The sequence below is a fragment of the Hemiscyllium ocellatum genome, chromosome 19 (assembly GCF_020745735.1).
Source record: "Hemiscyllium ocellatum isolate sHemOce1 chromosome 19, sHemOce1.pat.X.cur, whole genome shotgun sequence".
Taxonomy (NCBI): domain Eukaryota; kingdom Metazoa; phylum Chordata; class Chondrichthyes; order Orectolobiformes; family Hemiscylliidae; genus Hemiscyllium; species Hemiscyllium ocellatum.
The window spans coordinates 21,392,524-21,406,985 of record NC_083419.1 but is presented as its reverse complement, the minus strand read 5'-3'; the positions used below and the strand labels follow the sequence as shown (position 1 = coordinate 21,406,985).

The 14,462-nt window shown below is 41.8% G+C and overlaps 1 protein-coding gene across 1 annotated transcript in view; it reads right to left on the bottom strand.

The window, feature by feature from the left end:
* Window positions 1-14,462, bottom strand: part of LOC132824658 (thyrotropin-releasing hormone-degrading ectoenzyme-like) — a 106,766-nt gene that overhangs the window by 13,013 nt on the left and 79,291 nt on the right. The window contains exons 9-13 of the mRNA XM_060839293.1: window positions 9,455-9,642; window positions 7,887-7,975; window positions 5,752-5,885; window positions 5,606-5,661; window positions 911-1,058 (exon numbers count right to left, since the gene is read on the bottom strand). Coding sequence (XP_060695276.1) covers window positions 911-1,058; window positions 5,606-5,661; window positions 5,752-5,885; window positions 7,887-7,975; window positions 9,455-9,642 — 615 coding nt within the window. The remainder of the gene's footprint in view (window positions 1-910; window positions 1,059-5,605; window positions 5,662-5,751; window positions 5,886-7,886; window positions 7,976-9,454; window positions 9,643-14,462) is intronic.

Below are 14,462 nucleotides of genomic sequence, written 5' to 3'. Positions count from 1 at the left end.
TCACTGCACTGGGGAATAAACCTGAGGATGATCTCTCCCCAGTGGTCAGAGCTAACAAGAAACAAGAGCATGTGTAATCCAATTTGACATATTTTGGATACAGGAGAAAGCAAATAGAATGAACTTCCTCACTAAGAATGGATTAACTGGGGTGAGGGAGAGATGGTTTAATTCAGTACGAGATCCAACCAGAAACAGCAAAATGAATGACCAAACACTGGCAAAATGGCATATTTTATCACATTATTTGTTGTGAGACATGATATAGAAACAAATTATATGTGCAAAGTGAGTGGCAGTTACTACAATATAATTCTGTTAACGAAACAACTGCAATTTAGACAAACTAGTTTGTGTGTCAGCTTTTGACCTCTTCCTCAGCCTATGTTTAAAGGATTAGAGAAATGCACATGAGGAGCTATCTGAAAGGTACAATATCCTGTTGAGGTCATAAGATAATTACATGCATACACCTTTCCAAGTCAGACTGTCATATATTTGATGTTAAAGATATTCAGGCCCATTCCTCAACACAAGCTACAAGGACCACTGATGGGATTTTACTCCCACCTGCCACTGAACGGCCAAGGGCTGGCTCAGTAGAAATGTCCTTCTGGGCAGGAGGCAACTACATCTATCAGTAGGCAGTGATGTGGCACTACCAGGTGGAGTTCCTGAGCCTGCATGCTCCTTGCACCACCTAGAGGTGGCGCTTCCTATAAAACACAGCCTTTCAAGTTAGGATTGTTAATCACTTGGCAAAAGAATTAAATTGTTCAATTTATAATTGTCATTTAACATTCCATTTTGAAATTATCATTTAGTCATGGCTCTAACTGCCAAACTACATTGCAGATATTTTTCCAACAAAGACATGAATCTATCTTAAAATCAAAGATTAAACTCTTACACTAAAAATGTTGTATTCCTTGTTCCGATCCACCAACTTGTCCAGATGAAGTAGCACATTACTTGCAGCATGCCATGGAAGAAACTCTTTTTCCTTAGAAAGGTATTGTATAATCTCGAGGGGAATATTCTGTGGTAAATAACCAGCTCTAAGGCAAACACAGAAGATCAGTCAGGGACAAATTAGGAAGAGCTCATGAAAACCTGAGCAATGTTTTTCTAAGGATACTAATTGTATTAAACCACCGTGTGTTCTGAATCATTCTCAGGCAGAGAGCATGGTAAAATACTAATCTCATAAAATGAGGAAACTGCATCAATCTCAAATCCCTTCGAACTGCACAATCAGCCAATGAATCTTCTGCCTCTCTTGCGTGTATACAGGCTACACCTTTTCATTTCTCACCCCGGGATGTAAGTTGGAATCTCAAAGCATTGAGTGCCCTGACAATGGAGCAGGAAGGCTTAAGTTGGCAGGCTATCCAAATATTCATGCAGTGGCCACCAGTTATGCAACAAGGATGATTATAGAATGAGAGCCTTGCCATTTGGGCGGCACGGTGGCACAGTGGTTAGCACTGCTGCCTCACAGCGCCTGTAGACCCGGGTTCAATTCCCGACTCAGGCGACTGACTGTGTGGAGTTTGCACGTTCTCCCCGTGTCTGCGTGGGTTTCCTCCGGGTGCTCTGGTTTCCTCCCACAGTCCAAAGATGTGCGGGTCAGGTGAATTGGCCAAGCTAAATTGCCCGTAGTGTTAGGTAAGGGGTAAATGTAGGGGTATGGGTGGGTTGCGCTTCGGCGGGTCGGTGTGGACTTGTTGGGCCGAAGGGCCTGTTTCCACACTGTAAGTCTAATCTAATCTAATTACCTCACACAGTCAAATGTCAAAGGCCTGCCATTTAAAATGGGCACCCAATAGGTGTTTGTTCAATGCAAGCCAGCAGCGTTAGTCTAGCTATCTGAGTGGGTAAGACTCTTACAACCTTCAATCACCTGTTAACATTCTTACCACATGACCATTTTCAAAAAGGAGTTAGATATAGTTCTTAGGGCTAAAGGGATCAGAGAGTCTGAGGAGAAAGAGGAAACCGGGTACGGAGATGGATGATCAGCCCTGTTGGAAGTGGCTCAAAGGGACAAATAGCCTACATTTGTCCCAATTACTGTGTTTCTATCCTCTTTGCTCAACTTCCATTCATCCTAAAGCTGCAAGTCATCTCCATTGAGCTGCACCCTGGACTTGTTTCCCACCCTACCCCTTGACTTGCCATTCATCATTATCAAACCACTGACATTACTTATGTTACCCTCAACTGTAAAGAGCTCACTGACCTTCAGTTTACCTTGACCCCTTATCTGTGTAGATTAGCTTCCTTCCTCTATGCCTGAGCCTTCACAGGTTCACCATAACTCATCCTTCTCCTCTCTGTCAACCATGACCCAATTTGCTTACATTGCTGTTACCTGATCTCAATGCATCAATGTTTGTGGAATACTGTGTGCCATTTAGGTGTCCATATTTAAGAAAGGATACATTACAATGGAGATGGTACAGTGAAGGTTCATAAAATTGTAGATAGGCCAACAAGAGGCAAGGCCACATGAGATTTGGTACTGGGTAATGAACCAGGCCAGGTATTAGATTTAGAGGTAGGTGAGCACTTTGGTGATAGTGACCACAATTCAGTTATGTATACGTTAGCAATGGAAAGGGATAGGTATATACCATTGAACAAGACTGGGTTCCACATGGTAGACTGGTCAGTAAAGTTAGATCAAATGAGTGCTAACCAATTGGATACAAAGTTGGCTTGATGGTAGAAGACAGACGGTGGTGGTAGAGGATGGTTTTTCAGACTGGAGGCCAGTGACCAGTGGTCTTCCACATGGATCAATGCTGGATACACTGTTGTTTGTCTGACTAGAAGGTGCCTGACTAGAAGTTCACATGTACTGATAAGATGCTAGCAGCCTGAGCAACTAAAATTCTTTGGATGCAGCTAACTAAATCTGTAGTCAGCTCTGTTCATCCAACCTTTTCTATATTGACTATAAACTCTGCAACTTTTAAAGTTGAGACACACATAAATGACATAAATGACTGTGAGGAATTGGATTAGTAAGTTTGGGGATGAGACAAAGATTGGTCAGGTGGTTAACAGTGAGGTTGAGTGTCTTGGGCTACAAGAACGGGATGGCCAAATGGGCAGATAAGCAGCAGACGGGATTTAACCCTGAAAAGTGAGAGTTGATACACATTAGGAATAATTTGACAAGGAAGTATTTAATAAATGGCATTACACTAAGATATTCTGTGGAAAAAGGGACCTTGGAATCTTTGTCCATACATCTATGAAGGCAGACGACTGTAGGATGGTGAATAGTGTATATGTGACACTTGTCTTTGTCAATCGAGGCTTAGATTACAAAAGCAGTGGAGACCACAGCTAGAGTATTGTGTACAGTTGAGGTACTACATTACAGGAAGCACATGATTGCACTGGAGGGGCTGCAAAGGAGATTCATCAGGATGCTGCCAGGGATGGAAAATTTAAGTTATGAGGAAACGTTGAATAGGCTTAGGTTGTTTTCATTGGAGCAGAGAAGACTAAGGGATGATCTGATTGAGGTGTACAAGATTATGAGGGGCATGGACAAAGATGATAAGGAGCTGTCGTTGCTCTAGTTGAAAGGTCAGTCACAAGGGGACACAGGTTCAAAGTGAGAGGTAGAAGGTTTAGGGGGCAGGTGAGGAAAAACCTTTTTCCCCAGAGGGTGGTGATGGTCTGGAATGCACTGCTGGGGAGGGTGGTGGAGGCAAATTGCCTCACATCTTTTGAAAAGATCACGAATGAACACTTAGTAAATCATTACAACATAAGGCTATGGGCCAAGTGCTGGTAAATGGTATTAGGTTGAAGGTCAGGTGTTTCTCCTGTGTTGGGTGCAAACTCAATGTATGATTCTATGATTCTAAGATCTGCATAACAAATTCCAAAGTGAGAAAGATTGAGACCTGAAGCCATTTTCTTAACATAGCCTTGGCAAGATTAATGTTCTGTACATGGAGGGTGCCAATTCAAAGAGGCCCTGCAATTAGATTAGTGGACAACAAATGCAGGAACACTCAACACCACCATTTGAACTTTAGTGAAGACTCAAACAGTCGAGAAATGTCAAACAAATGCATTTAGTATTCGTATATCAGATGGCATAAATTCAGGATTGCAAAGTGACTCTGCAGTTGAACTGCAGTTTTCCTCCGATTTACAATTAATGTGACAACAGCATTGCCAATGACAACATCATACTGAATTATACTTACTTGCTATATAACCCATCTTTAATTTAAGTTACTCCTTGAAAGGGTTACCTACAAAGTAAACCTTAGGCTAACTAATTGATCAGTTACACAGACAGAATTAGAAATAGCAAAACAAAAAAGCTTTTAAAAGCTGATTGAGATACTATATACAATATTCATGGTCAAAGCTGTAGCTGCAGGGTAAAAATTGTACTCCTGGTGCAGTGGTAGTAACCATGGGTTCAGGTCTCACCTGCACCAGAGATGTGTAATACGAACTCTGAATAATGTTATGAAGTTGAAGGTGTGTTCTGCCTTTAAGAGAGTGAATGCTGTTTTACACTGAGACCTCATAAGCACCTGTAATATTACTAACTAGCAGTCTTAGAGTGTACTGGAAAATTGAAAATTTGCGATGTTTAGCTGTGAAATAGATACCTGAGTTGGTTGCTGTTTTGACAACAATTTGATTTAACCAATCAGTTTAAATTTTACCTCAGGATACTAAGACCCAATCAAGTTTGAATTTATTGTTTTTCCAACATTGAACCAATGATCTAATGTTGGGGAGATAAAAAAGGCAGGCATTTGAAAGTCAAACAGAGTAACTGCCAATGAAACACTCTCTATCAAAGGTACCTTTTAATATAAAAAATATTTGCAGTGAAAGAATGATGATGAACAAGGGAGATCTTCAGCTGGAAGAAGAGAGACACTGATGACGACAGCTGCTGTATGGTTTTGAAATTAAGTTGCTGTAATTTTAATAAGTATTTTTATTGGAACAGTATATTGTTATAGAGTTGGAGGCAGATAATAAGCAGTTAAGAGAAAGGGGGTCTTAGTTGGTGTTTAATGTTCAAGTTTAAAATTAAGGGATACATTGATTTTTTTTAAGTAGTAGAATTTGGGAGTTGTCTGTTCCTCATATATTAAGAGATTACAAAGCAAGGTGAGCTTTCCTGGGTGTTTGGTTTAATTAACAGAAGGGTTCATGCCGTTTTGTAACAATAGGCTGATTTAAAAACAAAATAAAAGATATGTTCCACAGGAGAAATGAACCAGTGTAGCCAAAATTGAGTTTTATATATTAGGAAGAGCAAAAGCTTCTCACATTCTAAATAATCACAGTGCTTAATGCACAGACAAATACAGCACAAAGTTCCTGCAGCAAAACCATTTGTCTTAAATCAGTGGAAAGTAAAATACTAATAATCCATATCGCATAGCACAACAAACAACACCAATGCAATTCATACTAGACTGGCAAGTTGCTTTTCAAACCCCCATTAACAGATTTCAATTTATCCCGTGTTTGTGTAGTGTTAGATTAGTATTTGTAATTGTGGAGTTTACAGAGTTCTTAGTTTTACATTAAACACAAAACATACCTAGCTAAGTTGAAAGCATCATCAATCAGACCTGCTCGGTTGCCAACAGAGATCACCTGTCAGGGTCAACCAGATGAAGAAACGATTTAGCACCGAAAACCACACCAGAAACAATATAAGTCGGATCGGAATTCATTTTGAGTTACCTCAGGATTGGTCATCAGCTGGCCAATTAACAACTTCCAGTTCCTCAAATCATAGTTAACCCGAAAGTAGCCAGTTTGATTAAGGTTTCCTAAAAGCCAACTGCTGTTGTCTAAGAAGTGGATTCTGTGATGCTCTGCCAAATAGAAAATGAGACTCAAAATCAACTAATTCAAAAGTAGTATTCAGATATCCTCCAATTGATATTGAATAGTTTCTGCAATCTTGGTACTTTCAATGAAAAAGGAAGCAAAAAAAAACAAACTTGTAAAGTCTGGTCACTTGCAATTTAGGAAATGTAGCTACCAATTTGTAAAGAGCAAGGTCCCTCAAGAAACCGTGATAATGGCAGGGCTATCTGTTTATCAGATGTTAGTTGGTGCATACATATTGTCCAAGGCATTAGGGATAACTCCATTGCTCTCCTTCACATTAGTGTCAGGGGTTCTTTTGCATTCACCTGAGAAAGCAAACAGGGCCTTGATTTAACATCTCCTCTGAAATATTGAACCTTTGACACTGCAGCACTAAATTAGAATATCAGCCCTAATTTGTGTGCTCAAGTGGGTCTGGAACAAATGTCTTAACTCGTAGGTAAGAGTGCAACCAGCTAGCCATGACTTGATATATAGAGTGTAAAGACGGAACACATAGTCTTCCATTGTTGTTCTTTAGGATCTAGAGCTACTTAGCAGATTGGCTCTGGACTAAACGAGTTAAAGGTCTGAAAGAATATGACTTATAATTCATCATGCAGTATAGTCAAAATTCCAATTGTTATAACTCACAGATACCTTGAGTAAAATGATTTGAACATTCATCTCCACTTTTCAGCTGTATTTTTGGACTGATTTGGACATGGTTAAAGAGTTTTTACCACTGCAATGTTAACCTATGGGTTTTACTAACGAGAACATTTTCACCTGAACCCAAATGAAAGGATTCCCTACGATAATGGCGGAGTGTAATGGAATAGGAGATTGAACATAGATTGCATAATCAACAAATAAATTAGTAGTAATTTCATAAACTGTTAAAAGATGATGAAGTATCTAAGAGACAGGAAGTAAGAACTTACTAGATATAAATAACATGTCTTCACATGATGTTATTTTTAAATGTTCAAAATGGGTGGAAATATGGGGCATTCACAGTGACACCCAAGCCACTTTAACACCCAATCTTCACCATATTCACCTACCTTAATCCATCAGCACAAATATCAAGGCTGACGGACTGAAAATATAAAAGAAATTGAGAGCCTGAAGGTAGCCAGGCATAGAGGAAACAACTTTTGTCAGATGTCAACTTAGAGTTGGGGGCTTGACTGAGTTTGCAATGAGAAGAGGAGTCAAGACCAGGGTTGTACAAGCTTGGAGATCACTTGCAGGCCCTATGGCGGATATGCCTCTTCCTCTTCATTTCCAAAGATTCTGCAGAGGGCTGATCTTTTTGGAACTCACCACAACCTCTTCTGACACCACTCTGCCAGCTCTGCCATGGTCAATTTGCAAGCCATCAAACTTTTCACTATAAAACAAGCTTGTTCACTGCTTGCTCTTGGCCAAGCTATGATGGTGGTTTGCGTACGGATCAAGATTTCAATACATCGCGCCACCATCGTAAAAACATGCTCCATTCACAGCACTTGCGGGAAAGAGAGAAGGACAAAAATATGCTCCATCAACCTAACTTGCTGTCCATATGAATTATTGAATTAGGTCTCTCACAATTAAATGTAGTAGCTCATCAGCAAGAATCAGATTAGATAGCCTCCAGGGTTTAAGTAAATATTGCTTAACCTTACTTGCTTCCAACACAAGGTTAATCAATGCACGTATTAAATAACTTGATTTGTGATTATGTTGAGTAACTCAATAAATTACAGTCATGTAGATAGTCATGTCAGGATTTACTTAAGAGTTAAGAGCTTTACAATGTGACAGAAACACACTGAAGAAAAGGATCACATGCAAATCCAAGGATGATGGATTATTTGCATAACAAAGACATAAAATACTCAATTTCATCATCAAAATTCCTTAGCAACAGTTGACAAGATGCAAGCCTGAAATTCTGAAAGCTCAAAATACAGATTTATGCAGTTGTATAATACATTAGTAAATTGTAGCAATACCTGTTTTGTTTTTAATCCAAACCATTGTTTCTGATAAAATATGGCTTAAATTTCCTACAGCAACAGTTAGTGGGATTTCCCAAAAATAGCTGGAAAAATAAAACAGAAGAGGGTAGAAATGTTGACAATGTTATTATACAAACACTTGAACAACTCATGCCAAATTCGTATCTCAGTTGTGTATAGAGATATTGTCCTGTTCACACAGCAATACCACTGACAATATTCCTCTCCTCAGATCAAATATATAAAACTGGAGTGCAAGACAAAGGCTAGTTTCAACCTTCAAATCAAATATGCTGTGGTTAATTTGATGACACCCTTCAAATGAGGCAAGCAATGCTCAACTGCTGGCTGTGTAAACAAAACAAATTGAAGATTCTGCAGCTTGATTCATAATAATCTCACACAGCAAATCAACATATATTCTAAATCATAGCTTCAGTTAACTTACTTCAAATTTGTTCACTATCTGATTGCTACTTTCTATAGTCATTCAGGAGCCTAGGCAGATAGAACACCTCACAGTAGTCACTAGGAATGGGAGACATGTGTTTTCCTTCACAGTGTACTGTCATTTTTGCTGGGAATCCAGGAAAACCACACTATTCCAAACTCTAAATGCCAACTGTAAAATTCCAATCAATTTTCAATTCCATCACAACACAAGATAATTTGTGATCTTGCTGCGGATTTTACAAGACATGTACACAGCAATACAACACATTATCCGCTGGTAAAACTGAAAATGTTAACTGAGCTGCAAGTGCTATTGATCATTTTCTGTAGCAGAATGCAAAAAGAATTGAATCACTTTCGAACATTAAACAGAGCACATGCTGAATTGAAGGTGAATTAATAACATTTTACTAGTTTTGTCTTTGTTTCAGATCATTGAATTCTGGTGTGAATTATACATGCTAGCCTTCCACGATATTAGAAAACCTAATATTCATGAGAAAGACACATTTGTGATGGAAATGTCAATACTTATTTGTCCTTTTAACAGAGATATGTAATAGCATGTCAAAAGATTGTAAATAATTGTGAAAGATTATATATGTAGCCTATTCTGTTTGTACAGAATTTTGCTGGAGGTACATGGGAACCCTGCTGTTCGGTTAGATAGGTTAGAATGCCACAATCTTTCCTCACAGCAGTCTCTATGGCAATTGTTTGGTCTGTCACCTGAAGGGCATGAGGAATTAGCTGGTCTGGCGCCTCCCCTTTGTGGAACTCCTACATCTGCCTCAGTAACACGCAATCATTTGCCATGGCTTTGCCCGACATTAGTCACTTCAGGCACTCTGATTGGCAACTCACATAACCTCAGGCCAATGGCCACCCCTATACGATTGGTATTCCTGGAAATGGCTCATGAACTGCCCAACACTGGGAAGACTCGACCCAACGTCCTGCCACTTGCATGCTTAGGTCCATGACCCAAACATCAGCCTGATGTTCGACTCGTGACTCAAATGGGGACTGTTTATATTGTGCAGTTATCAACATTCACTGCGTTCTTTATAGCTCTCTGTGCTTTGTCAAGTGGAATTGAAAACTTTTACCTGTTATTTGAAAAAGCTGGATTGACAGATTTCACAGTGTGATCATAGATGAAATGTTCTTGGCTGATTGTTAAAGTATCACCACTGCTCTCATTCCTACCAATGGTGACAACAGGATAGCCCATCTGTAATGTCCAACGGTCCATCACTTCTCTGATATTTATGGTTTTCCCAATTTTCTGCAATGTCTATATAAACATAAAAAGAAACTGGTTTCTGAAACGCCACACGCTTTCAGCTGAAAGTAATCTCAACTTCAATGCGTCAGTCAATATCCATTACAGCTGGGCTTGTATAATTATTAAACTTTCTGCCTGGTTGAATGCAAAAAAAAAGAAATCTGTCACACTACACTGAAATATGATACATTGACAGCAAGGTTTAATAACCAGATTGTGTTTGAATCAACCTTACCTGGTTTTACAGCAATAAACACTCATTGCATTCATATAACACCTTGAACAACTGAAAATGGTTCACAGGAGCATTATGAAGCACAAAGGATATTAGGTGAGATAGCCGAAAACGTGGAAGTTTCTACAATGCACGCTACAGAAAGAGACAGGTACAGACGAGAAGGTTTACAATAAAAGAAACGTTGCAGCACAGAAAGAGGCTGTTCAGCCCATCATGTCTGCATCAAGCCACTCATTGTAATCACAGTTTTCAGCTGTGGCTTTGCATTAAGTTGTCTCAACCAACAAATGAGGCAACACATTCAAACCAACCACCCTCTAGATGAAATGGCTTTTCGTTATGGCCCTTAGTTCTGCTAACTGACCTCTTCTCTGGATATTCCCTGTCCAAGCAACTCAATTGAATCATCCCTTAGCCTTCACTGTTCTAAGACAAGGTTGTTGGTTACCTCAGTAGAATGGATGGCTGGTTTGTGATACAGAGTGATACCAACAGTGTGGATTCAATTCCTGCACCAGCTAAGGTTACCATGAAGGGCTTTCCTTCTCAACTTTTTCCCATATCCGAGGCACGATGTAAACCACCATCTCTCTCTGATGAGAGAGCAGCCCGATAATTCATTAAGACTATGGTGACTTTACCTTTACCTCTCAGGAAACAATCCCTGGCCACTCCAATCTTTTGTCAGAGCTACAGTTTCCAGTCGCTGGGAACATTTCCTCTGCAACTCTCTTTAGCACAATTATATCTTTCCTGGAATGTGATGATCAGAACTGTAACACATCTCCTGCTGGTAGTCTGACCAGTGTGTTATACCGTGCCAATATGGCATCCCTGCTCTTTATTGAATGCCTAACCCACTGCCCCACAGCTGGACTGGAGAGAGACCACTTGACAATGTAGCTCACTGGTCCTGGAGGTCTGATCAGATTACCTCCAAGTGCAGAGTGTCTGGACAGGCCAGACCTGCCATTGGTCTCCTTGCCAGAGGCAAGTTGCCTCTCCTTGGTTTGTAACTTCCAAGCGACAGAGGGAGGCAGGTAGGGTAGAGGTAGAGGGCCTAGCCACTTCTGGAGGACATTTCAGAGGGGCCTGTGTGTGTGTGCATCCTCCTCTAGATAGGTGGCCCTTGGCATCACCCTGTCTCCTTGTGAGGCTGGGCCACCTGGAGCGTGGGTCAGGTTCCCCGTGCCCCGATCACCATGCCTTCAATCCTGAGGGCCTGTGTCTGGGTTGGGGTGAGTCCAGGTGCCTCTCCATCAGACTCCAAGGGAGCTGGGCCCTGGTTCTCCATGGCAGATGCCAGCATGCCCATGGGAGGCAGACAGATGCAGGATTCACTGCATGGTTGCAGCTTCTGGGCATCCAGCATACCCATCTGCTGCACCCAGTCCTCCCTGTGCATGTGGATGACATTCCCAGTTACCTACAGCACAGGATCCTCTCCAGCCCGGGGCTAGGCAAGTGCCCAGTCTCTTGCAGCCCTCCAAGTTTCTTCCTCAGCCAGAATGGAGACAGCAAAGAACTGCACACCAGACTGTGCTACCACACTCTCTCAGCCTAACATTCCCGGCAAGGTGTCAGTATCTGAGCTGCTGGTGATAGGGAGGGTGCAGGAGGCCTCAATCCTCTCATTCTCGAAGGTCAAGGAGGTGGTCCTGAAAACATCATGGAGGTGCAGTGTGTTCCTGCAAGACGCAAGAGACAGATATCATAGCCAGTGGTTAGAAGAGGTGAGTAGAGATTAAGCCTGGCAGCAGGATTAATGTCAGTGCAGGAGTGCAACAAAGAGCAGTTCATACCTGATTGTCAGATCTGGACGTCTTCACCCCCACAGCTGCAATCCTGCTGTTTTCCCGCAAGGGTGAAGATTCTGTCTTGTAGGGGGTGAGGAGCCGCACATCAGGAGGTCACACAGGATTAGTCGTGTGGGAAATGGGACGAGGGTGGTCACAGTGAGTAAGGGAAGACCTTGAAGCAATAGTGAGAGGGGCAGAGCATGAGGCTTGATGGGAGGTTGGTGCAGGAGCAGGGAAATGGCGAATGTGAGGTAGATGATAGAAGAATGTGGCACTGGAGAAGGTCTTTAGCTTCTTTTGACATGTGCTGGCCATTTCTCTGAATCCTGGAGACTGTACTGACCTGGGTGGAGACCTTGGAGCAAACTGGCAGGCTCTGGTGGCATGGCCTCCTCTGCTCGTCTTTCAGGAAGAGATCTTCTCTCCTTTTCACCCCCCGTTCACAAGGGTCTTCAGGTCCCTGATGGGAAATTGTGGTGCCATTGTCCTTTTCTCTGCCAGGTTCAGGTTCAATGAGCCGACACCTTTGGAATGACAGTGGTTGCCCAGGCTCACAATGGTGTTTTAAAATGGAATGTCATCTTTCAGTGGATATCCGCTGGGTAGTAAGCTATTTCAGAATGGTGTGTGTTAAGATGAAACTAGAATTGGACATGAGGGACAGAGTGGCAGAATAGGTCTTTAATGCAGGAGTTTGGTAAGATACGGTGAGAGGGCTCACTATGTCACACAACAAAAACCCTCCAAAAAGAATAATCAATGATATTCAGACGTCGAGAAAAAATTCAGTCCAGAGTTTTACTTTTCTCTTATGAAAAGTTATGGAAAAGGATGGACTGGATCTAAAAGTTCTAAATTGGAGGAAGGCTAATTTTGACAGTATTAGGCAAGAGCTTTCAAAAGTTGATCAGGGTGGATGTTGGCAGGTACAGGGATGGTTGGAAAATGGGAAGCCTTAAGAAAGTGAGAGTCCACAGCCAGTAGGTTCCTGTTAGGGTGAAGGGCAAGGCTGGCATGTGTAGGGAATGCTGGATGAGTAGAAAAATTGAGGTTTTGGTCAAGAAAAGAAAGGAAGCAGATATCAGGTGTAGACAGCAGAGATCAAGTAAATTCCTCAGACAGTATAAAGGCAGTAGGAGCATACTCAAAGGAAATCAGGAGGGCAAAAAGAGGGCATGAGACAGTTTGGCAAATGGGGTTAAGGAGAATCACAAAGGATTTTATAAATAAAGGACAAAAGGGTAAGGAGGGAGAGGGTCCCTTAAAGATCAGCAAGACTGCCTATGTGTGGAGCCGCAGGAGATGGGGGAGATACTAAATGAATATTTTGCATCAGTGTTTACTCTGGAGAAGGATATGGAAGATATAGAATGTGGGGAAATAAACAGCGTCACCTTGTAAAACATCCATATTACAGAGGTGGTGATGTTGGACATCCTAAAACACGTAAAAGTGGGTAACTACCTAGTAACTGATAGGTGTACCCTAGAATTCTGTGGGAAGCTAGGAAAGTGATTGCTGGGCCCCTTGCTGAGATATTTGTATCATCTATAGGTACAGGTGAGGTGCCAGAAAACTGGAGGTTGGCTAACGTGATGCCATTATTTAGTAAAAGTGGTAAGGAAAAGCCAGGAAACTATAGACCGGTGAGCCTGACATTGGTGGTAGGCAAATTGTTGGACAGAATCCTGAGAGACAGGATTTACATATATTTGGAAAGGCAAGGACTGATTAGAGATACTCAATATGGCTCTATGTGTGAAAATTCATGTCTCACTAACTAGATTGAGTTTTTTGAAGAAATAACAAAGAGGAACTGATGAGGGCAGAACGGTGGTCATGTTCTATATTGACTCCAGTAAGATGTTCATCAAGGTTCTTCATGGTAGACCAGTTAGCAACGTTAGATCACACAGAATAGAGGGAGAACTAACTATTTGGATACAGAACAGGCTACAAGGTAAAAGATAAGAGGGTAGTGGTGGAGGATTGCCAAACCCATCAGGAAGGATATGACCCTGAGAGTGGTGACTATTCCAGGCAGTGGAGGTCTGAAAGTCAAAGCCTCCCTTACATAGATGACATCGTTGTTTCCTGCTCAGATCTGCTGTCAGTGCACAGACTCATAAGTTCAAACTGGTTACAGAAGCTTGCCTTGGGAACCAAGTTAAATCGAGGCAAGAGCAAGGCCATATTCTTTGGGAACTGGGCCAACCTAACCTTTATTCCCATCACCGTCGGGACAGATTACCTCAAGTACTGGGAATATGTTTCTGAGAGACGAGGGTGTGTACCAAAACTTGGCTGAAGCATATTGTCAAGGTTAGGTAGAAAGTGGGCTGTGGTTAGTATATAGTATCCTCGAGATCCTGCGGGAAAAGGATAAGATGGATCCTGTCGCTTGGTTCCCTGAGCAAAATATTTGGCAGGATGCCTCATCACCAGAGCTTTCCAACAAGCACCAAGATATCACTTGACTGGTGGTGAGTGGGTACTACCTGGGAGATCCTTCATGTACCTGGACTCCCTGCAAGCCATCCTTGAAGCGGCAGCAGGGGGTTAGAGACTGTCATACATCTCCTCCTGATTTTTGTTAAGGTTTATCCGAGCATCTCCATGACGAATGACTCTGTGCTCTATTTTCTGGTCCCTAGGACACACGCCAAGACAGACATTGACTGTGCTCAGCAGACCATCAATCGGTGAACGATGCTCTTTGGTCTGCCTGAAACTTGTTGGTCTTTCAGAGTAAGGAGTTGACTTTGATGGAGTGTTGCAGACTGACACATCCC